This window comes from Ilyonectria robusta (assembly GCF_021365365.1).
Source record: "Ilyonectria robusta strain PMI_751 chromosome Unknown BGZ61scaffold_31, whole genome shotgun sequence".
NCBI lineage: Eukaryota > Fungi > Ascomycota > Sordariomycetes > Hypocreales > Nectriaceae > Ilyonectria > Ilyonectria robusta.
In genome coordinates this window covers 510158-536779 of record NW_025764465.1, presented here as the reverse complement: position 1 = coordinate 536779, position 26622 = coordinate 510158, and the positions used below count along the sequence as shown (strand labels likewise).

The 26622-nt window shown below is 60.1% G+C and overlaps 1 protein-coding gene across 1 annotated transcript; it reads right to left on the bottom strand.

Annotated features, from left to right (window-relative positions):
* Window positions 1–400: 400 nt before the first annotated feature.
* On the bottom strand, window positions 401–26622 carry BGZ61DRAFT_561921 (uncharacterized protein). Its single transcript, XM_046255829.1, has 4 exons — window positions 22860–26622; window positions 8768–22774; window positions 4053–8696; window positions 401–3990 (listed from the first exon to the last, which is right to left on the bottom strand). Exons 1-4 carry the CDS (start codon window positions 26586–26588, stop codon window positions 508–510), a joined length of 25863 nt encoding a protein of 8620 aa, XP_046097215.1. The 5' UTR covers window positions 26589–26622; the 3' UTR covers window positions 401–507.

Below are 26622 nucleotides of genomic sequence, written 5' to 3'. Positions count from 1 at the left end.
TAGTTTAGAGTCAATCCTCGGTATGAGCTGCGATGTGTGTGTCAGAATCGCCACATGTCACCATATTTTTGTTACAACACGAGTATTTTATCATGCTATTGAAAATAGAGAGCACAGGTGCTGTGGCGATGAGACATTGGGTGACTCCTTCCCCAACCCACAGATTTGCTGGACGTCCAGTACACAGCAAGTTTGCCAACGCGGTTACGTCCTGAAGTTGTCAGGATCAGCTTACCCTGCGAGTTGGGCATTGATGATGCCCGCGAGCCGGAGGGAAGATGATTGAGGTTAAATGTCGAACACTGGTGGGTCCTAAAAGAGAAGAAAAGGCCGTTGTTATTTGACGATTAGGACATGGAAGCTGGAGGCGAGGGAAAGCAAAGCAAAATAGTATTACTGGCAACGATTGATGCAAACGCATGTGGTCTAACACAACTCTCTGACTTGTACCGAAATCAACACTACACACACGCACGGTTAATCCCATTCTGTAGTTACTTTGGGAATCTAAAAGAAGGCTGTCTTTGCCGACTTGAGACCGAGCCGGCGGAAGACAGAGTGGAAGGCCGGGGTGGCGTTGGGGCCGCGTCCGTCAGAAGCTGCAAACAAGCCGATGTCCTTGAGATACCTGATACTCCGTCTCAGGCGAAGCAACGTTTCCTCCTGAGAAAACACGGGCTCCCCGTCCGTCATCCGCGGCATTCCAATGGAGCCTTGCTTCTGCTGGAGGAAGCCGAATACCGGGAAGAGAGGGTGACTGGGCCCCTCGTTGTCCATGTCCTCCTCGAGGCGCCGGAGCCATTCCTGGCGGGCCATGGGACGGAGGGGAAAGCCGAACTCGTCGATCAGAAGCCTCCAGAGGGCTTTCACGCTGACACCATCCACGAAGCGGACAGACGACGGTCCGGCGGCGGCGGTAGAGGCTGGCAGTAGGCAGGCGTCGACAGTAGCAGAGGCAATCTGGTCGCTGCCGGCGACAATAAGCCACGCGTCAGGATCGTCGGCTTCCTGGACGTTGAACCCGCCGATGCGGACGGCCGAGGCCACCACACGCCACAGGAAGTCGTCGAGGTTGGAGACGCCGTGCTCGACGTCGCCGATGATGAGGCCCGGCTTGATGACGACGGGGGCCGGCGATCCGGGACGAGCACGCCGCAGCCGCTCCCCGTGGCGGCGGACGAGCAGCTCCGCCACGAACTTGGTTTGAGAGTAGCCGTCGGCGTCGGCGTCAGAGAGAAGGTCTAGGATATCATCGTCAGACTCGTGTACACCGGCCAAGTAGCCGCCGGTGACGAAGGCGAGGCGCGGAGGCACTGGGGCGGCTGAAAGCGCTGAGAGCAGGTCCACGGTGCTGCCCACGTTGACGTCGCTGATATCACGGTAGCCGACGTGCCAGTGGACGACGGCGCCGTTGTGGATGATTGCGTCGACTTCACCGCCGGTGATGCGAGCCCACCGGGCATCGTCGAGTCCCAGATGCGGCTTGGCCAGGTCGCCGCTCCAAGCTTCGAGGCGGGTGTCGAACTCGGGCTGCCACCACTGGCCCTTGTTGCAGGCGTCAATCATGCGCTTCTTTGCCTGGCTGTCGCTCTCGGCGCGGACAAGGCAAATGACCCGGGATACTTCCGGCCGTTGGAGGAGTTGCTTGACGATCTGGCTGCCGAGGAAGCCGCTGGCGCCCGTCACAAGGAAAGAAGATGGGGTTTGGGACGCCGTGGAGCTGTTTGTCTCTGTCTCTGTCTCTGTCTCTGCCATGGGCAGCTCAGATAGTCTCCGGTCTAGCGTTTGGAACTCGGATCGCAGGTCAACGTCTCCTTTGAGGGGTACTGCTACTTGCGCCGCCGCCGGATTTCCTGGCTGGACGGGCCTCTCTGAGCTCGGAGCAGCCTTCTCCCCGATGAGGATGGCCAGCTTCCGGACGCTGGTCTCAGACGACAGAAAGGTTGACAAGGGAACATTCACGTCAAACGTCTTGCGAATCCAGGTGGACAGTAGAATGGCCGAGATGGAGTCCAGGCCACACTGCATCGGCACCACGTCCTTGCCGACTATGTCTCCCGTGGCATCGGCGACGGAGGTATTGCTGAGAAGCCCGCTCAATTTCTGGCTGATTTGCAGGGCAACAGTCTCGCTGGGGTCCAGCTTGCTCGCTACGTCGCCTGCCGCTTGCATCTCCCGATAGGTGTCGTTATCGACCCTCTCGACCCAGGCCTGGACCGCGGGCCGGTGCAGTTTTCCGGATATCATAGTCGGGATGCCTTGGACAACAACCCAAGTGGATGGAACCATGTATGCGGGGAGATGGCGGCTGAGCGTTTCGCGGATCCGGCGAACGCTCTCCGCCGCTTGGGGACGTAGAGAAGGATCGATGAGACGAAGCTCGTCAGGGGTGTTGGCCGAGGAGGAAGAACCAGAGTACTCTTTGAGCTCGAGAACAGCCACCAGGCGCTTGCGCAACGGGCCCTCCGACGGACTCAGGACCATGGAGTGCCGGATCTCAGTGACGGCCGACAGGTGATGCTGAATCTCGCCCAGCTCCATACGTTGACCGTGGATCTTGATTTGGTTGTCCTTGCGGCCTACAAAGGTCACGGAGCCGTCCGAGTTGAGGCGCACCAGGTCGCCTGTGGCATAGAAGCGCGTCTGTAGAGTGCGTCTCATGCGCGGTGCCCAGGTCAGACCGGAGACGAACGCCTCGGCTGTCTTGGAAGGGTTGTTGATATAGCCGCGCGACAGTGTTGCGCCCTCCAGAAGGAGCTCGCCAATGCATCCGATGGGGACCAGACGGTGCATGTCGGCCGGCTCGGTGACCCAGTGAGTGCATCCGGAGGGATAGCCAATGTTGGATGGCTCGGTGGCCTTGTTTACGCGCGGATGGGCGGCGGCCACGACGCTGCATTCACTGGGTCCGTATGCGTTGCCCAAGGAGACTCTGTCGGCCCAGATGTCGATGTCCTTCTGAGACATGGGCTCGCCGCCCTGGAACAGCGTCTTGAGAGAAGGCACCGTGTCGGGGCTCATGGTACGCAGGAAAGACGACGTCAGGATGGCCCAGTTGATGTCCATGTCCCTCATAACCCGCGGCAGGTCGCTGACCATGTCCTGTCTGCGTGGCATGCAGACACAGCCGCCCACGAGCAGGGGCGTGATCATCTCGATCATGCTGGCGTCAAAGATGAAGGACGCGAACTGCAAACAGCGGGACTCTGGCCCGATGGACATGGAGGCTGCCTGTCCCATGGCGCTGGTGCAGTACGAGCCGTGTTCCATCACCGCACCCTTTGGCGTGCCGGTCGTGCCCGACGTGAAGATGATGTATGCGGCACTGGAGCTGGCGATGTCGGGGAAAGGGCCTGTAAAGGAGGGCAAAGCGGACAAGAACTCGCCGCTGACGACGATGCGGCTCATGTCCCAATCTTCCACTGTGTTCCTACAAGCCGGAGAGCAGAGAACTAGGGACGCGCTGGCCTGACGCATCATGTTTCGCATCCGCTCCTGCGGCGCTTCAGGGTCCAAGAGGAGCAACGCGGCGCCCGCCTTGAGTACGGCGAGGGAGGCCACAACGACCCAAGCAGTCTTCTCGAAGCACAGGGCGACAAAGGTATCAGGCTGGAGCCCTTGCTGGAGGAGGAGGCCAGCCAGGCGTGAAGAAGCGTCGTCGAGCTCCGCGTAGGTGAAGTCCTTGTCCCACGCACGTACGGCGGGTGCCGTGGGATCAGCGCGGCACATGTCGCCGAACAGGTCGTGAATACGTCTGTCAACAAGGCTGGGCAGGCGGTCGCCCCAGCTCGTGATCTGGGCGACATGTTCCGCAGGCAAGAGGTCGAGACCGCCAATGGCTTGGTCTGGGGTGGCTTCGATGGCCTTGAGGGATTGAAGCAGGCACAAAGAGAGGTTGTTGGCCTGGGATTCGGACAGAGACGAGGTCCAGTAGACAAACGACAGGTCAATGGTGGTGTCGGATTCGATGACATTGACTGTGATATCATACTGGTGCAAGCTTGTGTTAGCCCTACTTTCTTTACCAACGCCATGATTGAATAACTACTTACCTCTGTGGGATCAGCGCCTCGAATAGAGCGGAAGGAAATTGGAGACTCCTGTGCCTGGCCTGCGCCGCCCGAAGCGGACACCTTCTGGAACGAGAGTACTGTATTGAAAAGCTGCTCGCCAACCTGTTGCAGGGCATGCTTGATGTCAGCCAGGGACGCGTGCTGATGTGGCAGACTGTCGAGGTATGTGCCGAACAGTTTCTGCAGCATGGACGTGGCCGTCTTGCCTTCGTCGAAGACGACGCGGGAGATGAGCATGTTGATAAACGGGCCAAGCACGTCCTGGACGCCGTCGAGCTCCACGTCTCTGCCCGAGGTGATGTAGCCGAAGCAGACGTCCTGGGAATTGGTGTAAGAGCGGAGCACCAGCGCCCAGGCGAGCTGGAAGATGTTGGCCACCGAGATGTTGAGCCGCTTTGCGAGGGCCCGGAGACGGGCCCCGAACGGGATGTCGACGTCGAGCCGCTTCAGGCTCCGGGGGTCTGCCGGGACGACGCCGTCAGTCAGCCGGGGCAGTCGACTGGCGCCGGCGCCTTCGAGCTGGCCCATCCAGAAGCGTAGCGATGTTTCCAGCTTGGTCTGTTGGATGTGGGCGATGTAGCTGGAATAGGACGGGCCGACAAACGCGCCAACGTCGCTGGCGTACGCGCGATTCCAGTCTCGGAGGAGAATCTGCAGCGAGGTTGCGTCGATCAAGGCATGACTGACTTGGAAGTGGGCAAATACCTTGCCCCCGGGGCTGGAGCATATGGCAAGACGATGGGGCGGGGCGTTGGCATCGAATCCGCCTCGAGCAGCCTCCCAAAGCCGGTGCAGGGCGATAGCGTTGTCCTCGTCCTTGTCGTCGTTGTAGGTAAAGTACGTGATGAGCGGATGGAACTCTTTGAGGACTACCTGATCGAACGGGCTGTCCTCGCGGAGGCCACTGACGAAGATGGTCCGCAGCATCGGGTGCCGCTGGACGACGCGATCCCAGGCCTGTTGGAGGCGGGACACATCAATCGGTTGGCCTCGGGCTTCGGAAGGGTAGATTTCCCAGACGGCATGGACATCGTATTGGGAGGCGTCCTTTGACTGACTCAAGAGGATGCCGCGCTGCATGGGCGAAGTCGGATAGACGTCCTCAATGCCCGCGATGCCATTGGGCGTCATGGCAGCCAGCGTCTCGTTTAGCAGGCCTAATTGCTCGTGAGAAACCGGCAATAGGGGCACATCGCTCCGGGTAAGTTGCACAGTAGCCTTGTGCAGTGCGGATGAGGCCTCGGTCAACGCCTGCTCGTACAAGGCCAGCCACTTCACGAGCCTATCCTGGTGCTTCATCTTCCCGTCGTAGCTCCAGGACACGGTCAAGGCGTCCCGCTCGATGACGGCCGAGAGGTCAATCAGCGAGAGGCGGGCCGCGGAGAAGTTGACGTCCACGGGGCTCATGGACTTGGGTAGTGATTTAAAGAGGCCGTCGGTGCGCTCAAGCTGCTGAAACCTGCCGAGATAGTTGAAGAGGATTTCCAGCGGCGTTTCTTGCGACTGCTGGAGCATCTTGGCCGTGAAGTAGGGCACACCCGAACCCGGCACGGCGCGGCGGATGTCCTTGGCGAGTATCAGAGAGTCGACGTAGTCTTCTCCGTGAGTGGTGATGACGAGAGGCGCAATGGCGGTGAACCAACCGACTGTCTCTTGGACCAGAGCCGCGACATCTGCCCCTGAGGGATGATCTCTGCCGTGCGTCTCGGTGTGGATAGCGGGCATCGCCCGGTCCGGGAACACGATCCCAAAGGTGTGTGCGGCCATGGCCAACAGGACGTCAAGGACTTCGGCTTTCAGAGCCTTGTCGGCTGCCCGAAGGAGAACGTCAGTCAACTCTGGGCTGAGCGTAAATTGGCTGTGGACCAAGTTGGTGAAGTCGTTGGTCGCCGTGTCCATTCCCCAGTATCCCAAGTTCGCCTCGGGGACAGTGAAAGCCAGCGCCAGGGCAGACGACGCATGCGCCTCTGAGTAGCTTTCGAGGCTGCGGACCCATCGCTGGTACGACCAGGATGATGGTGCTTTGGGAAGTGATATACCATCGACGAGCTGCTCGAGCTCTCTGAGGAGTATCCGCCATGATACGAGGTCGATGACAACATGATGGGCGACCATGAAGAGGGCTGAGAATTCAGGGACGTGAACGAACCTGGCGGCGAGCAATGGTCCGTCAGTGATGTCGAGGGATTCTTCAGCCTCGGACAGGAGGGCTTGAGCCTCGTCCCAGGAAGCCAGAGTGTTACTGACAAACGAGAAGGATTCATCGGCATCCAGGTTCACCTTCTGCACCCACTGGCCATCCCGAGAGTTCTTTTCGAACCGGGCGCGCAGCATCGGATGACGCCGCACCAGTTCCCTGAGGGCCTTGTATATTACGACGGCAGAGACGGGACGCTGCAGCTTGAGAAGCATGCTCTGGTTGTAGTGGTTCTCCCCCTCGGGGAACTGGGCAAAGTGTAACTTCTGGATGGGAGACAGGGAGAAGGGGGCGTGCTCGTGTTCCTCGCTGTCCTTCTCGACGCCGGCGGAGGCCCCGGGGCCGAGTCTCTTGGCCTTGGCCGCCATTGCAGTGATGTTGGCGCTTTTGAGAATATCCTGCACCGGCAATGAGATGCCCTTCAAGCGGCAGAGCGCCATCACCTGCATGGCGGTGATGGAATCCCCTCCCAAGCTGATGAAGGAACGGCGCATGTCGACTTGCTGGAGAGACAAGTTCACCACCTCGCCGATAGCTGCGTGGATGATCCGCTCGATCTCTCCGACAGGCGTAGGAACCTCGTCCGTCTCGGCGAGGCTCATGATGCGGCTGTACGTCTGGTCGTCCATGTTGTCGACCCAGGCGGCCACACGGCGGGCGTCAGTTTTGCCCGCCACGGTGGTGTGTAAGGCGTTCACGGCAATCATGGCGGCCGGGTGCATGTACGAGGGGAGTTTGTCGGCGATGAAGTTCTGGATCTCGACTAGTCTGGCCTGGGCCTGGATCTGGTCCTCCTGTTTCTCGAGCACCTGCAGCGGCCCGTCTTGTTGATCGCTGCCCAGGTCACGGAAGGCCAGGACGGCAACGATCTTGCCGGCGAACTTGCCAGCGGAGCCGAGCATCACTAGGCGTGTTGCGATGGCCTCGTGCGAGGCGCCGATCTGGTAGCTGATCTCGCCGAGCTCGATGCGCTGGCCGCGTACTTTGACCTGGGTATCCTTGCGCCGGACGAAGCTGAGTGTGTTATCGGTGTTATAGCGGACTAGATCTCCCGTTCGGTACAGGCGGTCGTTCTTGATTTCATCGGGCAACCAGGCAAGGCCCGTCAAGAAGGCGCTCCGGGTCTTGTCAGCGTCATTGAGATATCCGCGGGCCTCGATGGGGCCGTGGACGAGCAGTTCGCCGACGGCACCCACCGGCATGAGGACGTTGGGATCACGAGGGTCCACGATCCAGGTATTGCAGCCCATGGGCTTTCCGATGACTTCGGGACGTACAGGCAGCCCCGTTCTGTCGTCGTAGGTACATATGGCGCAGCACTCTGTCGGTCCGTAGACCTGGACTACGCGGCACGTACCGCAGTCCCACTTCTTGATGACAGAGTGAGCCAGGAGTTCGCCGCCGATGGCGATGAGGCCAAGGGTAGGGATCTCGGAGGGATCAATGGTACTGGCCACGGCCGGGGTAAGGAACGCCCAGTTGACGCGGAGTCGATTGGCGGCGGCTGCGAGCTCGTTGATACGCTCGTCCTCGGACAGCACGCACACGCATCCGCCATGTACCAGGGTGGTGATGATCTCCATGATGCAGGCATCAAAACTATACGAGGAAAACTGCAGGGTGCGTGTGTCCCTACCAAACGACATTGCACGCCCGTGGAGCGTTGTGCCAGTGGCCGCGGCACGGTGATCAAGCACTACACCCTTGGGCAGGCCGGTCGAGCCAGAGGTGAAGATGATGTAAACCCCGTTGTCCGGCGTGGCGACAGGTGATGGAACCAAGGAGCTGTCTTGTCCTGGAAGCTGCTCGAGAGAATCTGCCGTCACGACGAAGGTGGTGTCGACGAGATGGGAAACAATATGGGTGACGTCTGGCGAGGTGAGGGCGACAAGCCTCGCCGGGAGTTGCTCGACGATCATGCTGATACGCTCGGGAGGGTGAGACGGGTCCAAGGGCACAAAGACGCCACCCGCTTTCATCACAGCCACCATGGCAACCACAGTCCACAGACTCTTCCGGAAGCATAGGGGTACCGTCACTTCGGGTCCGACGCCGAGGGAGCGGAGGTGGCATGCGAGACGAGTGCTAAGACGGTCCAGCTCGGCGTATGATAGCTCGCCCTCCCAGGAGGTGACGGCGCAGGCATCCGGAACCTCCTTGACATGGGCTTCAATGAGCGCGTGTACCGTCGACTCGAGGGGCACCTGTGGGCTACTGTTCCAGTGCAGAATGCGCTCGCGGCTGTCGTCGCTCAGAAGGCCCACGACGGGTAATGGACGCCCGGGGTCTTGAACGATGGCATCCAGCGCGCGGAGAGTTGCCTCGACCACGTCTACGGCGTAACTGTCCGAAAGGCTGTCGGTCCAGTAAGTGAAGTGCAGTTCAATGTCCTTATCGCCGTCGAGCACGTTGAGTGTGATGTTGTACTAAGGGTCCCAGTCAGTTAGTGATAGCGTCCAATGCCAGGATCAATCGAGTAGAGGGGGGATGATCATACCTCACTTGGGTCGTGGCCCTCGACCGTCTCAAACCGAAGCTGCTCTGGCGTCTTCTCTTCGTCGGCTACCTTCTGCAGAGACATGACTGTGTTGAACAAGCCCGTGTTACCGACTCCTAATGCGTGCTGGATGTCCGCCAGCGAGCAGTGCTGATGGGGCAAGCTGTCGACGTAGCCGCGTCTTATATCTTGCAGCAAGCTGAGGGCCGGTTGAGCATCGTCCCCGGCGCCGAAGTTGGTATGGCAGATGAGCATGCTGACGAGAGGACCGACGACCTCTTCGATGCGATCCACGGGCACGTCGCGGCCAGAGGTCAGGTATCCAAAGCAGATGTCGTCGGAGCCGGTGAAGGCTCGCAAGACCAGCGCCCAGGCGAGCTGGAAGAGATTGGAAATGGACACGCCGTGTGTCCGGCAGAGCAGACGCATGCCGTCAACATTGGGCACGACACGGGTGATCTTGTTCAGGTCCCGGACGCCTGGAGTGGTAGATAGATCAGGGAAGAGACACGGGCGAGTGTCCGCGAGGACTTCCGACCAGTACGCGAGTGACTGCGCCAGGGGTTTGCGGTAGACATGGGAGATGTAGTCGCTATAGACTGGGCCAGAGCCATGAAGCTCGCCATGGTATGCCTTCTGGAGATCGCCCATCAGGACGCCCAGGGAGGTGCCATCAATAAGGGCATGACTGACCTGCAGAGAGATGTAGGCGTCGGCCCCGGGGGCCGCCGGGTAGATGTTTAACATCACGGGGGCCCTGTCCAGCGGGAGAGGCGGAGGCGAGGATCGCAACAACTGGATGGCATCCGAACCTTCATGGCCCAACAACTTCTGAATCATGGGAGCGGCGGCAGCGGCATCATCCCGCAACACCACTTGGGCGAGAATTCCGTCGGCCCGACTGCTTTCGCAGAAGATGGTGCGTAGTATGGGATGGTAGCGGACAAGCCGATGCCAGGCCTCCTCAAGCTGCTCGACGCGGAAGGGATGGTCCTCCGCGGGGCAGATCTTCCACACTCCCTGGACCACGTAGGCGCTGGGGTCCTTGGATTGACTGACGAGGATGCCCTGCTGCAACGGGGAGCATGGGTAGGCCGACTCGACGACGGCAGGGCCCCATACTCCCACCTTGGCCTCGACGGCATCGGCAAAGGAAAGCAGGCGTTCTTCGTCGAGGCCGAGAAGGGGGAAGTCCCCAGGTGTGAAGGTGGCGGGCATGGACGGGAGCTCGACCGAAAGACGCTGCAGAGCGCTCAGGAACTCGTCCAGCCAGGTTTGGAAGCGGTCACGATACCGCATCTTGCCATTGTAGCCGAAGGACAAGACCAGTTCTGACGACTCGACGACGGCTACAACGTCGAGGAGGGCCAGTCGTGGGGTGGGCAACGGAGCGTCCCCGGTATCGAAGGGGGCGTCTGTCAGCTCCTGGATGATCTTGTCAGATTGCTGCAGTTGCTGATATTGGCCCAGGTAGTTGAAGAGAATCTCCATAGCTGCATGCTCCTGGAAAGCGACGTGGCCCTCCTCGGTGAGATATCGCGAGGCGAAGTATGGGAGGCCCTTGCCGGGGATACTACGTCTCATGTCCTTAACTTGACGCACCACCTGCAGGAGATCGGGCGCCGCGACGGCATCGCTGTGAGGGACGACGAGAGGAGACATGGTGGTGAACCAACCCACCGTGCGGGACAAGTCAATGCTGTCGTCCCACGCGTTTCGGCCATGCGACTCGGTGTAGATGGAAGGGACGGAGCGGTCTGAAAAGACCTGACGGAAGGAGAATGCGAGGGCTGCGACCATCAAGTCGACCGGGTCCGTTCCAAAGCTCGCGTTTGCGGGACCCAAGAGAGCCTTGGTGCTCGAAGGATCCAGACGCGCCTGTATCGTGACCGTGTCCGCTATAACATTCTCGCGCCCGTGTATACCCCAGTACGCAAAGTCGGCCGGTGGCAGGGCAAAGGGGAGGACGGAGTCGACGCCATACTCGGCCGACTGCTGGACAAGCGCCTCGCTCCAGGCCGGCACCGACACGGCTTCGGGGGCCAAGGCGGACGCGTAGGAGGCGGGGCCGAGCGACAAAAGAAGCTCCAGGTCGGCGAGGATAATACGCCAAGAGACAAGGTCGATGACCAGGTGATGGGCCGCAAGGAAGAGGACCTGGCCATCGGGCAGGTCGAGGAGGGTGGCAGTAACGAGGGGCCCCTGACGAATGTCCAAGCTAGCCTGTGACTCGTTCATCACGGCCAGCGCATCCACCAGGTAGGAGAAGGAGTGTGACTGAAAGCGAAAGCTGCCTCTGACATCGCGAGAGATTTGCTGTGTCCATGGGCAGTTGCTGTCGCCGTCCGGTTGGAGGCGGAAGCGGGCTCGGAGCATCGGGTGCTGCTGTACCACGGCCGCGATGGCCTCGTCGATATCCTGGGCCTCGAAGCGCTTTGACAAGCGGACAGTAAATGTCTGGTTGTAGTGGCTCGGGCCAGAGGGCATGTTCTCGAAAAACATGCGCTGGATGGGCAGCAGAGGGAACGGCTCTTCACCAACCATGGCCAGGGAGTCGCGCCCCTTGTCCTGAGGAGCGAGAGTCTTGAACCGAGCCCCAAGGGCCAGTCCCGAGAGAGAATGGCATCGGAGCACATCGTGGACCGTCACGACAACCCCGGATTCTCTAGCCCGCGATACGACTTGCATGGCCGAGATGGAGTCGCCGCCTAGGCTGGTAAAGGACTGGTCCAAGGGGAGCGACGGGACAGGTATGGCGAGGACCTGGCTCCAGACGCCGACGAGCTGCTTCTCCATCGGAGTCAGCGTGGACGTCGGAGAGGGCTTGGATGCAGATGCCCCCGAAGCCTGGCCCACGATGCTGGCCAGGTCATTTTCGGTCAGCGACTGCACCCACGAGAGCACCTGGCGGCGATCAATCTTTCCATTGGTCGTGACGGGGATGTGCTCGACGGCGATCCAGATCTTGGGGACCATGTAACCCGGCAGTCTGGACGTCAGATAGGCGCGGATGTCGGCGTTCTGGGCCATGGCGGCTTCGCTATTGGTGATGGCGGCAAGCGGGCTCTGGGCCGTCACCTCGGGGTCATGTCCGTCCTCTGGACGATGAGAGAGCACCGCTGTCAAACGTCCCTGGCAGGCTCCAGCCTTGGGAAGAAGCACAACGGCGTGCAGCAGGTCCGCGTCGGCCTGGGACACGTGGATTTCGACCTCGTTGAGCTCGATACGTTGCCCGCGGACCTTGACCTGGTTGTCCCGACGGCGCACAAAGGACAAAGTGCCATCGGGGTTATACCGCACAATGTCGCCGGAACGGTATACGCGCTGGCCTCCGGAGCCCGTCTGAAGCCAGCCCGGGGGCTTGATGAACGAAGCCGCTGTGTTTTTGGCGTCGGAGATGTATCCCCGGCCGACCAACGGTCCCTCGATGAGCAGCTCGCCCACGGCGCCCACGGGCAGCAGCACGTCCGGGTTGTCCATGTCGGCCACCCAGATGCCGGCGCCAAAGGCCGGACCGAAGTTGGCCGGGTCGGTGGTCGGCGTGACACTCGCATTGGCGTTGGACCAGATGGTGCACTCGGCCGGTCCGTAGCTGATAATGAGCTGCAGCTTCTCGGACCAGCGGCGCACGTTGTCGGCCGTGGCGGCCTCTCCGCCAAGCACAAGCACCTGTAGACTCGGGACGGCCGTGGGCTCCAGCATGTCCGCCAAGGTCGGGGTCAGGAACATCCAGTTGGCGCCGAAGTCATTGATGGCGCCGGGTAGGTCCTCTAGTCTCTGCCGTTCTGACGGTACGCAAATGCAGCCGCCATTGACCAGAGTGTGGAAGATCTCGCCGACGGCCACGTCAAAGGTGTAGGCGGCGAATTGGAGCACGCGGCTGCCACGGCCGAGACGGAAGCGGTCGGCGTGAACCGTGGTGGCTGTGGCAATAGCCTGGTGCTCGATCAAGATGCCCTTTGGCTCGCCCGTGCTGCCCGAAGTGAAGATGGCGTAGGCCGCGTTCTCGGGGGTCACCCGGGTCTCTGGAGCGACTGGCCGCGGGCCGAGGGATTCCAGGTGCAATGCGTCGACAAGAACGACGTGTGGGAACAGCCCGAGGAAACGCTCTTTGTAGTTGGTGCTGGTGAGCATGACCGGCGGCGAGCCCAGCTTGGACGCAATGGACCTGATGCGGTCGATGGGGTGGTTGGGATCGACGGCCGCAAAGGCACCGCCGCTCTTTAATACGGCGAGCTGCGCAACGACGGCCCAGGCCGACTTGTCGAAGCAGGTTAAAACAAATGTCTCAGGTTTGATGACGCCTAGAGATTGTATGTGGTGGGCGAACGCATTTGCGGCCCCATCCAGCTCGGCGTAGGTGAAATCGAGGTCCCACGCCGAGACGGCCGGGTGGTCGGGCATCTCCTGCGCTCGCTGCTCTATCAAGCCATGCAGACACGCACGCCGCGGAGCTGAGATACCAGCAGCATTCCAGGCGTTCAGTTCGCGACGCGCCTGGGGGTCGACTAAGCTTACACGGGTCGCCGGCTGATTGGGATCCTGAGCGAAGCCGGCGAGCGCGGCGAGTAGGGCGCGCATCATGTGCGCCGCATGGGCTGTAGAGACCTTGGAGGACCAGTGCGCAAATGCAACAGACAGCTCTTGCTCGGTGTCTACTATGTTTAGTGATAAGTCGTACTCGGTCGGGTCCCGGGCGTCGATGGACGTCATCCGGATGCTTCCGGCTCCGTCTGTGGGGCCGTGGCCGTCAGTGGGGCCGGGACCGTCGGCCACGGGGTCGTGTCGTTGGAATGACATGACGGAGGAGAAAAGGTTCTCCGATCCCAGGTTTAGGCCGTGCTGGACCTCGGCGAGAGAGACATACTGGTGGGAAAGGCCTGAGACAAAATCGTCCCGCATTCCGTGCAGGAGCTGCAAGACGGAACGGCCGGGGTCGTCAAAGGCCACACGGCAGATGAGCATGTTGATCAGGGGCCCGATGAGTTCATCAACACCATCGATGGGGGCGTCGCGGCCTGACACAAGGTATCCAAAGCACACTTCGTCCTCGCCTGTGTACGCGCGCAGTACAAGGGCCCAAGCCGCGTGCATCAGGTTAGCCATGGTGAAGCCATGCTCAGAGCAGAGGCGCCTCAGAGACTCCGCATTGGGGACGACCACTTCCTGTGTCTGCAGGCTGTCCGGAGACGACACAACACGATCGGTGAGGGGAGGCAGGCGGCAGGGGCTGATGTTGAGGAGGTACTCCCTCCAGTACTGGAGAGTCTCGTCCCGGGGCTGCCGCTGGAGAAAAGCAACCAGCTCCCGGTACGCGCGACCCGGGCCGGCCGCAAGGCGCCGAGGATAAGCCTTGCGAAGTTCCAGCGTCACAAGAGGCAGGGAGGCTCCGTCCACCAGGGCGTGGCTGAGACGGATAAGGACAAAGATCCGCTCGCCCGCCGTGTAAATGACGAGTTCGTGTGCGAGTTTACCGTATTCAAAGCTATTAGCCGGCACTGCGGCCATTTCGTGCCGGATCCTCTCTATCAGGTCTTCGTCGGATGAGGCCGGGAAGTCTTCCAATTGTACTTCGCGGATGACGAGCAGGGGGTCTCGCAGGACAGCTTGGTCGAACGAACCACTACCTCGAAGGTTCGGGAGGAACACGGTGCGCAGCATGGGCTGACGCCGGACAACCTGCTTCCAGGCGTCCCTCAGGCGGTGGACCTTGGGGAAATCCCCTGCAGAGGTGGTTATTTCGAGAGCGATGCGAACGTCATAGAGCTCGGGGGTGCGCGATTGGCTCAGCAGAATGCCCTGCTGCATGGGGGAACAGGGTAGGATCTCCTCGATGGTCTTGGGTCCCCACGTCCCAGCGTGTTCCCGGCAGAGCGACTCCATCTCGACCAGGTGGGCGTAAGAGATATCCTTAATCAGGGGCATGTCGCTCAAGGAGAAGTCCGAGGCCATACGGCCGGTCTTGTTGACCAAAGTCACCAGGAGCTGCTGGAATCGCTCCCTCCAGGCCGAAACACGGTGCGCGAGGGCGGCGCTCAGGCTCTGTGGAATTGTCAGGGAGATGGTGGCCTGTCCTTCCGCTACGGCCACAGCAATATCGAAGACAGCAAGCCGCGGAGCCGACGGATCGATGTCCCGCTGTGCGAACTGGCCCTCGGGAACGGGCTGGAGAAGGGCACCCTCGCGCTCCAGCTGCTGGTACTGGCCAAAGTAGTTGAATAGGATCTCCATTTGGGCATGGTGGCCAAACTTCTCGGCCCCGTCATCGGACAGGTAGCGGGAGTAAAAGTAAGGCACACCCATGCCGGGCACGGCTCTCCGGGCGTCCTTGGTCCTTTTCAACGTCTCGATGAGGTCCGGCTGGACTCCGTCGACGAGGACAACGGGGACGATGGAGGTAAACCACGCCACGGTGCGGGACAGGTCGATGTGGTCGGCGGCGTCGGCTTCACGGCCGTGACCCTCTGTGAAGATGGCCGGTTGGGGCCGGTCGGGGAAGACTTCATGGAAAGACTGGAACGCCGCTGCGAGGAACAAATCCTGAGGGTCCGTCTGGAGCGCCTCGTTGCAGGGGCCAAGAAGCGCTCTTGTTGTAGCTTCGTCCAGCCCAAAGGTCAGGTCCCGTGTCGACCCGAACAGATTGGCCCTCTCCGCGCCGAATCCCCAGTAGTCTAGCTGAGGCGCCGGGATCTCATACGGGAGCACTTCAGCTGGGGACTGTTGTTGGACGCGGGCAGACTGCAGACGGATCCAGGCCTGGAAGGGGACGGGCGTCACGGCCGCCATGCGATGAGAATGGAATGTACTCGTCAAGATAGCTTCGAGCTCTTCAAGAAGCACCCGCCACGAGACAAGGTCGACAACCAAGTGATGCGCCACCATGAACAAGAGCTGGCGATCGGGCAACTGGATAAGCTTGACGGCCAAGATCGGGCCGTTCTGGATGTCCAGGGATTCCTGGGCGTCCTGAGTCAAGGCGTCGACCTCTTCAGGGGCAACATGCGAGTGCTCCTGGTACGTCAGAGAACCAGGCACGTCATCTGTGATGCGCTGCGTCCAGTGGCCAGCGACCCGGCGGAACCTGGCCCGAAGCATCGAGTGCCGGCGGACAAGCTGGTGAAGTGCTGCTTGGACGGCCATGGAAGGAAGCTGCCTGGCAGAGGTGATCTGCACCAGGAAGCTCTGGTTGAAGTAGTTGACGCCCTCCGGGTTCATGTTGAAGTGCATCCGCTGAATCGGGGACAGGGCGAAGTCCTCCGGCCGCTCTGTAAGGTCGAGCTGTTGCGCCTTGGACGCCGTACTAGAACCGGCGGCGGCGTTGACGAGCTCGGCAAGAGCCGTAATGGTCTTGCAGCGGAAGATGTCCTGGACGGTAAGGTCGATGCTCTGAGCCCGGCAGTGTGAGACAACCTGCATGGCGGAGATCGAGTCGCCTCCCAGGCTGAAGAATGGTCGGTGCAGCCCGATCTTTTCCGGCTCGAGATTCAGCACCAAGGCCCAAATGGAACGCACCGCCGCTTCCACCGCGGACACGGCTTCATCTGGAACCACCTCGTCCTCGTCGAGGGCCAGGATCTCTTGCACAGTATCCTCGTCGGCCCCTTCAAGCCAGGCGGTCATCTGACGACGATCGATTTTGCCGGACGTGGTCAGGGGAACCGAAGATCCCTCTACCACGGCCCAGACGGTGGGCACCATATGCCGGGGTAATTTGGCTGATAGGTGTTCTGTTATCGCACGCAGCAGTTTCCTGGCCTTCTCGCGGTCCTCATTACGGACGAGGCGGAGAGTGTAGCCCTCTGCGGGAGAGGAGCCGGAGACAGGAGCAGAGCCAATGCCCCGGAAGGAGAGCACGGAAATCAGGCGCGAGCTCAGGCGGCCCTGCTTCGTAAAGGTCACGTAGACATGCTGCACATTTTCGTGGGCGCTGGTGATGTGGCTTTCAATCTCGCCTGCCTCGACGCGCTGACCGCGAATCTTCATTTGTGTGTCCTTACGGCGGATAAATTCCATGGAGCCGTCGACGTTGTAGCGCACCAAATCGCCCGTCTTGTAGAAACGTTGCGGACGCCCTTGGTGGAGATAATCATCAGACCACCGTGGACTCTGGAGGAAGCTGGCGTCCGTCTTCTCCACGTCGTTGCGGTAGCCGCGTCCGAGTATGGGACCTTCAATCAGCATCTCGCCGACGGCTCCCACGGGCATGAGAATGTCGGCATTGCTGGGATTGACGATCCACGCGGCGCTGCCCATCATATGGCCGATGATGGCGGGACGCACCTCGCGGTGTTGACGATCGCTGATGGACGCAAAAACACAAGTCTCAGTGGGACCATAGGCCTGTATGAACTGGACCTTGCTGCTCCAGATACGCGGCGTCAGGTTGCCTATGGGCTCGCCGCCGCAGATGAGCGTCTTCAGGGTTGGCACGTCGTCAGGGGTCATCATCCGGGCGACGGCGGGAGTCAGGAAGGCCCAGGTGACGCGGAAACGGTTCATGAAGCCAGGCAGATCCTCGATCCGCTCCGTCTCGGAGGCAATACAGACGCAGCCGTGGTGGACAAGAGTGGTAAAGACCTCTCCGATGGTGGCGTCGAAGGCATAGGACGCGAATTGCAGAACCCGTGAGGCAGGGGTATATGCCATCTGCGAGCCATGTTCCTTGGTACCGGTGCTCACGGCCCGATGCTCGATAACAACGCCTTTAGGTCTGCCCGTGCTGCCCGAGGTGAAGATGAGATAGGCGGCGTTGTCGGGAGTGACAGTACTGCATGGCTTGCCGTCCCGTATCGGCAACGCTTGGATGGACGCCGGTGTGACGGTCCACGGCTGCACGGCGGCGGAGGCCAAGTGCTCCGTGACCAGAGGTTGGGCAGCTTGCGAGTCCGAGACTAAGAGGATAGGGCTATCGATATCTAAAATTATCAATGCCAAGCGGTCAGGTGGATGAGCCGGATCCAAGGCGACAAAGGCGCCGCCCGCTTTGAGAACGCCCAGCATACTAACCACAGCCCAGATGGACTTCTCAAACAGCAAAGCCACGACAGACTCGGGACCAACACCGCAGGAAACAAGGTAGTGTCCCAGCCGGGTCGAATAATCGTCCAGCTGGCCGTACGTAAGGCTCCCGTCCGTGGAGCAAAGGGCCTCCTTCTCAGGCTCAAGAACAGCAACGCGCGCAATGATATCGTGGAGGCAGGCGTCGACAGCATCGGGCACGTGGTTGTTCCAGTCTTGAACAAGGCGGCTGCTCTGTTTGTCGAACAAGCTAACGTTGGACACTTTCTCGTCGAGTAGCGAAGGCAAGGACTTCAACGTCTGGGCCCAGACGCTGCCTACAACATCAGCCGCAGTAGGGGACAGAGTCCCCGTCCAGTAAGTCAAAGTCAGTTCAATCTTTGACCGAGTATAGGTAGCCTTGGCTGCAAGACTGAACTCGCTCGTGTCATCCAGGTACACAGTATCAACAACCACGTCCGCCGCGGACGAGGGTGAGGAGACCTCATTCTCGCGGTAGCAGGAAAGAACCGTGTTGAAAAGAGGTTCGCTACCGAGCTGTAGCGCGCTCTGTATCTTGACCAGCGGGCAGTATTGGTGTTCAAGACCGTCGGCAAGGGCACCGCGCGCGTCCTCGAGAGCCTGTCGGACCGTAGTGTCGTCGTCCAGCTCAACGTTGCTCACGAGCAGGTTGATGAAGACACCCATGGCGCTCTCGATGCCCTGGACAGGAGCATCGCGGCCCGAGGTCATGTAGCCGAAGCATACCTGTGGGCTATTCGTGTACGAGCGGAGCAGCAAGGCCCAGGCAATCTGGACCAGGTTCGAGATTGTGAAGCCGTGCTCCTGGCACAGCTGGGTGAGTGGCGAGATGTCGTCGATTTCAACCCGCAACACGCGCTTTTCATCGACAATGTCCGTGTCCGGTACCTGCAGGCATGGGAAGTGGCAGGGCGTAACGGTGGCCAGGCGACTCTTCCAAAAGTCCAGGGAGACGTCGGTATCTTGGCTCCGGATGAAGGTGACATAGTCTCTGAAGGTCGTGTCCGACACCTGCTGGCGATGATCCACGGCTGGGCTTGAGGCATCTTCGGCGGCGTAGGCACGCGCCAGATCCTGCTGCAACGCGTCGAGCGAGATGCCGTCGAGGACGGCGTGGCTGATTCGTAGGTGGACCAAGACTTCGTCCTGCTCAGACGTCGCTGCAACGGTCAACCGGTGAGGAGGCTCATGATCGGCCACGGCGAGGGGCGGTTCGGACGCCAAGAGGGCCTCAACGCCTTGCCCACTCATGAGCCGTCGCTGTTGGACAAATGCCAGCGGGCTACGCAAGACCAAAGCGAGGAAGGCCTCGTTGGCGGCTCCTCCGTCGACAAAGACGGTCCTCAAAGCAGCGTGCTGTTGAATCACGGCTTGCCAGGCCTTCTCAATCTTGTCCGAGGACACTGGCGAGGAGGAGGATGCAGCGTGGATCTTCCATACAACATCGACTTGGTAGGAGGACATGCTCTTGGCCTGGCTCAGGAGAATGCCCTCCTGTACCGGCGAGCAGGGATATAAATCCTCGACTGTCTGAGCCGAACAGGACCCAATTGTGGCCGCAATGGTTTCGCGCAGTCGCTCCCACGCGTTTTCATCGGCCACGCGGACAAAGGGGAAATCAGTAGGAGAAATGGGGGCGTTGGCTCGGGCTGTGGAACGAATAAAGTCCCCGAGAGCTGTCTCGAGGTGCCGAACCCATTTCCGGACTTTTTTCTGCTTGCCCAGGTCCCAGCTATGGGCCACGACGACACTCAGGGAGTCGTCTTCTTGGGTGCTCGCTGTGATGCTGATGCAGGACGGGACCAGGGAAGCAGAGGCTGATGGTTTAGCGGTAGGTACCACGTCATCCATTTGCTGCATGGTCTTGCCCTGGAACTTGGACTCCCGGTAGTCTGAATAGTTGACGATGATCTCGGGTATTCGACTGGCAAGCACTTCAGGGCAGTAAGATCGAGTCATGTAGGGTAGCCCCTTGGAGGCAACGCCGACGCGGGAGATCCTAGCTTGTGCTACCAGGTCCGGGTCTCCAGTGGATGGCGAACTGCAAGTAACTTGGACGGGATAGACCGCGTCATGATAGCCGATCTCGGTATGCTCGTACGTCGTATCCACGAGGTGAATGGCGGGAACTCTGCGATCGAGAAAGACATCAGAGAATGATTGTGCTGCCGCCGCCACCACAAGGTCCACGGGATTCAGGTCGGTGTTCCGGCATATCTGGAGAAGCATCTCGGAAGTCTCAGCCTCCACACGCAACTCGTACTTCATCTTCCGAGGCAGATAAGTATCCTCCGGCTCGAGCTCCCAGTATCCAATATTAGACTCTTGCGCTTGTTCTCCAATGGCGTCCTCGACAGGGAGGGGGCTCTGTGTAACGCGGCCAGAGGTGAAGGGGGCAAGGGGAACAGCGGGCGAGCCGGAAAGGAAGCCATCAAGATCTCTCAACATGACCGACCAAGACGGTAGATCCAGCGTGATGTGTGCGGCGGCCAGGACAAGCATGTTGGTGTCTGGGAAATAGTCGACTGTCAGAAAAGGCCCGGCGGCAAGGTCGAGCTGAGCCCGCGACTTTTCCAGCAGTGAGGGGACTTGGCGGCTGGTACCGGCGCTCTCTCCATGGACGGTCAGTAGGAAGGCTTTGGCAGGATCAATCGTCGGAGATTGATGCCACGCTGTGCCCTCGTTGACAAGCTTGGTGCGGAGTGCCGGGTGAAGGCCGACGAGATTCCGGACGGCGTCTTCAAGGGTTTCCTGAGCTACGGAACGAACCAGGTGGAACCGGACGGTTCGAGATTCGCGGGCCGGAGTGGAGGGCAGCTCAAGACCGACTCCAAGGGCCAAGCTTTGGGAGGGTGTCAGGTCATATCTCGAGACTGGCTGCTGCAGAACCTCATCTGGCTGGGACGCGCGGGCGGCGAGGTCAGCAACGGTATGGCCACGGAGGATATCGCTGGCAGATATTTTGACGTTGCGGGCTCGGCACTGATTGATGACCATCATGGCGAGAATCGAGTCACCGCCGAGGCTGAAGAAGGACCGATCAGTTGGGACTTGGTCGACGGTGAGATCGAGCGTGCGGCCCCAGGCTCCCGCGATGATAGTCTGGATGAGGCCAGTGGCCGTTGGAAAATAAGACTGCGCGGGCGAAAGACTAAGGGCTTTACCCAGCACGTCTGGACTAAGTTGCTCGACCCAGCGGGCAACGCGATGCCGGTCAATCTTGCAGGCAGTTGTCGATGGGAGAGCTACGACTGGCAACCAGATATGTGGTACCATGTACACGGGAAGTCTTTGGGCCAGCCTCTCCCGTAAGCTCGCCAGGACCTCGGAAATGCGGTTGGGATCGAGCAGTCGGATGCCATCCGTGGCCACTGGGTCGAGAGAGGGATAAGTCGTGTTGAACGAGATGGCAGCCACCAAACGGGCAGCACAGGGACCGGTCTTCGGCAACAAGACGACGCAGGACGCGATATCCGACTCAATGGCAATCAAGTGCTGCTCAATTTCGCCCAACTCGGTCCGTTGGCCGCGGACTTTGACCTGTCCATCATTGCGGCCGACGTACGTGATGCTTCCGTCGGCGTTGTTCCGCACTAGATCGCCAGTGCAATACACCCGACAAGGGGACTGTACCGTCCAGGAAGGCGGCACTTGATCTAGGAAGACACTGTTAGTCCGGACGGGGTCCTTGAAGTACTCACGGGCAACAATTGGTCCCTCAATAAGCAATTCGCCCACTGCTCCCACCGGCGTCAGGTTCTGGGGGTTACCTGGGCGGACGATCCAGCCCCGAGACCCTATGGGATGGCCGATTACCGCCGGCGGAACGACGGGATCGGTGCTGTCAATGGTGACGGCGAAGACGCACGTCTCAGTCGGTCCGTAGCCGTTGAGGACTCGGACATATGGGGACCAGGTATCCTTGACAGCCTGTGTCAGAGCCTCTCCACCGATGGATACCGTCTTCAAACTAGGGCAGTCCTGAGGACGGAGAGTCCGCAGGGTTGTGGGCGTCATAAATGTCCAGGTTGGGCGCAGTTTGGCAATAACCCCGGTTAGGTTGCTGAGCCGGTCGTGCTCGGAGGGGATGCAGATACAGCCGCCGTGGACCAAAGTGGTGAGAATCTCACAGATGCAGGCATCGAAGGTGTATGAGGAGAACTGAAGGACCCGCGACTGCCGGTCGATACCCATGGCCTGGGCATGCGCCCTCGAGCTGCTGCTTACGGCCCGGTGCTCTACAACGACGCCCTTTGGTTTACCAGTACTGCCCGAGGTGTACAGGATATATGCCGCGTTGCGAGAGTGGACTAGGGACAGGGAGGAGGTCGCCGGGGATGGGACCGGGAGGTCATCGATCAGCCGCGAGGAGAGCACCAAGGAATGACCGAGGCGTTCTAGTGGCAAAGAGGCGGTGGACTCCGAGGTGAGAAGGATCTCGGCTCCTACGTCGTCGACAACAAACTGCGCCCGATCAATGGGCCAAGCGGGATCGATGGGCACGAACATGCCGCCGGCTTTGAGGATGGCGAGTATAGCGACAACTGCCCAGGCAGACTTATCGATGCGGAATACGACGGGCACTTCGGGGCCGACGTTTAAACCCACGAGATGGGCAGCTAATTGGCTTGCCATGCGGTCAATGTTACCGTAGGTGAAGCTGCCATCGTGGCCCTCGATGGCGAGAGCAGCTGGATCCTCCTTGGCCGTCTGTTCGATGAGTCTATGGATGCAGACATCGACCTCTTGGGGCTGCGTTTTGTTCCACTGGAGAATCTGCCGTGCCATGCGTTCGTCTAGAAGCTCAACCTCGTCCACCATGGACGCCTGAGGGATGGAGCCGACTGCGGCGAGAAAGGCGCCAAAGACATTCTCTGCCTGGGCGTCGGACAACGCCGTGCTCCGGTAGCAGAGCTGGACAGCTATATCATGGTCATCCGACTCATGAATCTTGACAACAGCATCGTACTGTTTGAGTAACTCGTCAGTATCTAATCGCAGTGGCAGCAAGGGAGAGTGCATTAACGGGGAGGGGATGGAGGCGTAAACAGACCTCGGCGACGTCCTGAAGATCAACCTGGCGAAGCTGGACCCCGTCCGAACTACGAGACTCTTGACTCTTGTCAACGGCGTGGAAAGTCATAGCAGTGTTGAAGAGTTGGTTGGCCGGGATATTATGCTCATGGGCAATCTCGGCCAACGAAACGTGCTGGTGAGGCAGACCAGACACAAAGTCGTGCTGCAGCTGCTTCAAGACGTCGACGATCGGGGTCGAGCCTTGCAAGACAATGCGGCAAAGAATGAGGTTGATAAAGAACCCGACGGCGTCCTCGGCCTCGTCGCCGAGGAGATGTCTGTCCGTGGCCATGAAGGCGAAGCAGACATCGTCAGACAATGTATACGCTCGCAGGACCAGGGCCCAAGCCGCCTGGAGCACGTTGAACAAGGTGACGCCGTGTTCCTGGCAGAAGCGTCTAAGATGCTGGGCCTGGGGCAATGAACGGCGCATCACCGACACTCTGGCTTCACTCGGGGTCTCAGCCCAGTCGGTCAACTTCGGTAGCAAGCATCCGGAGAGACCGTCTAGGTGAGAGCGCCAGAACTCGCGTCCCTCATCCTTGGAGGCCCGTCGGAGCTGCCTGATATACCGGGACTGAAAGTCTGGCCGGGGGCCGTCTCTGAGGGTCCCGTTCAACGCCTGTTCGAGGTCCCGGCGAAGGCTAGGGACGGAGAGGCCGTCTATGAGGGAGTGGCTGATGAGCAGCTGACAGCGCAACCTGCCGTCGGCGGCCTTGCATAGTCCCAGACGGTGCTGCGGCTTTCCAATCTTCCAGCTGCCGGCTGTGAGTTGAAGCAGGTTATCTTCGCTTCCAGCCTCCTCCAGCCATGGGACTTCCACCACATCGACGGCGGGTGTGCTCAAGACAACCTGGTCAAAGAGCCCGCCATCACGCAGACTCTCAACGAAAGTCGTCCGCAAGGCCGCATGGCGCTCCACAACGTGTGTCCACGCGTCTTGGAGGCTCTTTACGGTGACAGCTCCCGAGACAGAAGCATCAGCCGGGGTCATCAAGTCCCAGACCACTAGAATGTTGTAGGTCCCGGGGGCTTTCACCTGGCTGACGAGGATGCCCTCTTGAGTTGAAGAGCATGGGAAGCAGTCCTCCACGGTGCTAGTATTTGGAAATAGGGTATCCAAGAGAGCCTCTAGCTCAGAGAGCTTCTCCGGTGCCAGTCTCAGGAGGGAGAATCGATCACCGCCGACCTCAGGACTAGCGCTAGTAATGCTGGCAGGTAAGCTAGTCTGAGTGAAACTCTGAGCAATGCCGGCAGACAGGATGGACCCGTGCTCCGTGGGAGGCGTCGAGGTGGATAGGGAGTTGCCTATATCAAAGGCGGAGACCAGGCCGTCACCAAGACCCTTCTGAAAGCCATCACGGTCCATGGCCTCCAACCAGATGAGGACGGCGGGTCTATCAAGCCTTCCCCGAGGCGTCAGTGGCATCTCCGTGACGGCGAACCACACGGATGGGACGAGATGCGGAGGGAGTTGCAGAGAGACATGATCGCGAATTGCAACCAGAGTGCCGCACAATGGCTGCTGTTTGGCAGAACTGAGGAGGTCCAGTTTTCCTGTCCTGCTCTCGCCTTCAACGCTGATCAGAGCCACCAGACGGCCGGCACAGACGCCTCGGCCTGGAGCGGCCACAGTCACCTGCCTAACAGTGCTGGAGCTCTGTCTGATGAGCTCCTCGACCGCAGTCGACGACTGCAACAATTGGCCCTGAAAATCCTTGCGGCGGACAAATTTCAAAGTACCGTCGCCAAGGTCAAACCGGACGAGATCGCCAGTCAAGAGGCAACGCTTCTGAGTGGTGAGACTTTGTGAGAATGGGGGGGATGGCAGGCACGCCGGACGACAGATAAATGTGGTATCCGAGGCCTCGTCGTCTGCCATATAAACCTGTCCGATGGACGGACTCTCGAGGAGGAGTTCGCCAGCGGCACCGATGGGAGCAAGGCGTGTGGGATCATCGGGGTCCATGAGCCAGACGGCACAGCCTCGAGGCCAACCACAGTTGTCAGGAGACGCAACAGCGGATATAGGGGCTGTTGAGCACACGAAGCCGAAGGCCTCGGCCAGCCCGTACCCATTGACCAGATTCACCTTCGACGCCCATTTTCTGACGTTGCTGCCTGTCATCGGCTCTCCGGCCAAGATGATGGTCTCAATGCCCGCCAGTTCGTCTGGCTCCAGCATGTCCGCAACTGAGGGAGTGAGGCAAGCCAGGTTAGGCTTCATCCGCCGGCACGCAGCTGCTATGTCTGTGAGTCGCTCGTCTTCCGACGGAGTGCAGACACAACCTCCTTCAGCGAGGGTGAACAGCATCTCCGCAATACTGAGCTGATTGTCGTAGGGGTGGAGCTGGAGCGTGCGAGTGGCAGAAGAGAAATCGTGCGCGTCACGGTTAGCCGCAACGGACGAGCAAACGGCCTCGTGGTCAAAGGTGAGCTGCTTGGTCATCCCCGAGTTGCCCGAGGTCGACACGACGCATGCCGGGTGATTTGGAGCGACTAAAACTTTGGAAAGATCACTCGCGTTGTCCATATCATTGTCGACCGTTTGTACGTCCAGCAAGTGTGCCGAGAGTCCAGCACACTTATCATGGTGCCGAGGGGACGCGAGGATAACGAATGGATTCAACTTGCCCACTATCGGTGCAAGTTGCTCAGCAGAGAGTGCCGAGTTCAACGGAGCAAAGGCACCGCCCGCCTTAAGCACGGCCAGGTAGACGACCGGGACCCAGCCGGACTTGTCGAAACAGGTGGCCACGATCTGGCCGACTTCCAAGCCAAGGGAGATAAGGCGGGATGCCAGCACATCTGAGTACCGGTCCAACTCGGCATAGGTCAGGCTTGTATCCCAAGACACACTGGCTTCGGCATCGGGCTGGCTCCGGGCGCGTTCGACGATGAGTTTGTGGAGGCAGTTGGATGTGGGTGCTGGTACGCGACCAGCGAGCATGCGTGCCTTGTCTATATCTCGAAGGTCGGTCAACGAGATACATAGAAGTTTGCCCTTGGACGTAGAGGAGCGCAGTTGCTTGAAAGCGCGCTCAAACTGTGCCACGATGTACGGCAAAAGATTCTGGTCGACGACGCTCGAGTCAGCAGCCAACTCGGCCGTCAAGCGGCCTCCCTGGCTGGAACATAGAATGACGAGAGGGACTCCGCCATCCTCGGCCAACTGGCTCTGCTGCTCGGCAAGGGAGATGCCTTGGCTGTACAGCAAGGCGGATGGAAAGCGAAAGGGTGAGTGGGCGTTGCGAGAGATCGCCACGTTGGCAGTGGCAGAATCATCCAGCTGTGAATGGATGGCGTCAAGGTGACTCGCGATGGGCTTTTGCATGTCCACCTCGACTACCAGAGGCTGAAATGTGTCCTGTACACTGGCACCAAACACGACGACGCTGTCGGCGGCCGCATGTGCCCTCACGACCAATGCCCACGCCAAGAGGAGCTGCGCCGGAAGCAGAGCACCGGTGATGTCGTCGCCCGAAGAACCCTCCGACACCATGTCGAGTGGCCAGCGGGTATCAAGACGGACTGGGGCGTTCCCGTCAAGGAGAGTTGGAAAGGGGGTAGGCTGGATTGCATCAGAAGGTGATAGGGCTCTTTCGACGTGGCTGGCGAGCGTTTCCGACCCATTGCTGGCGACGCTCACAGGCCAGGAGTCGCCGTTGGGGCTTGAAGAGGGAGCGGTGCCGTCACGCAACTGCATGATGAAAGTAATGATGATTGACGGTAATGATAAC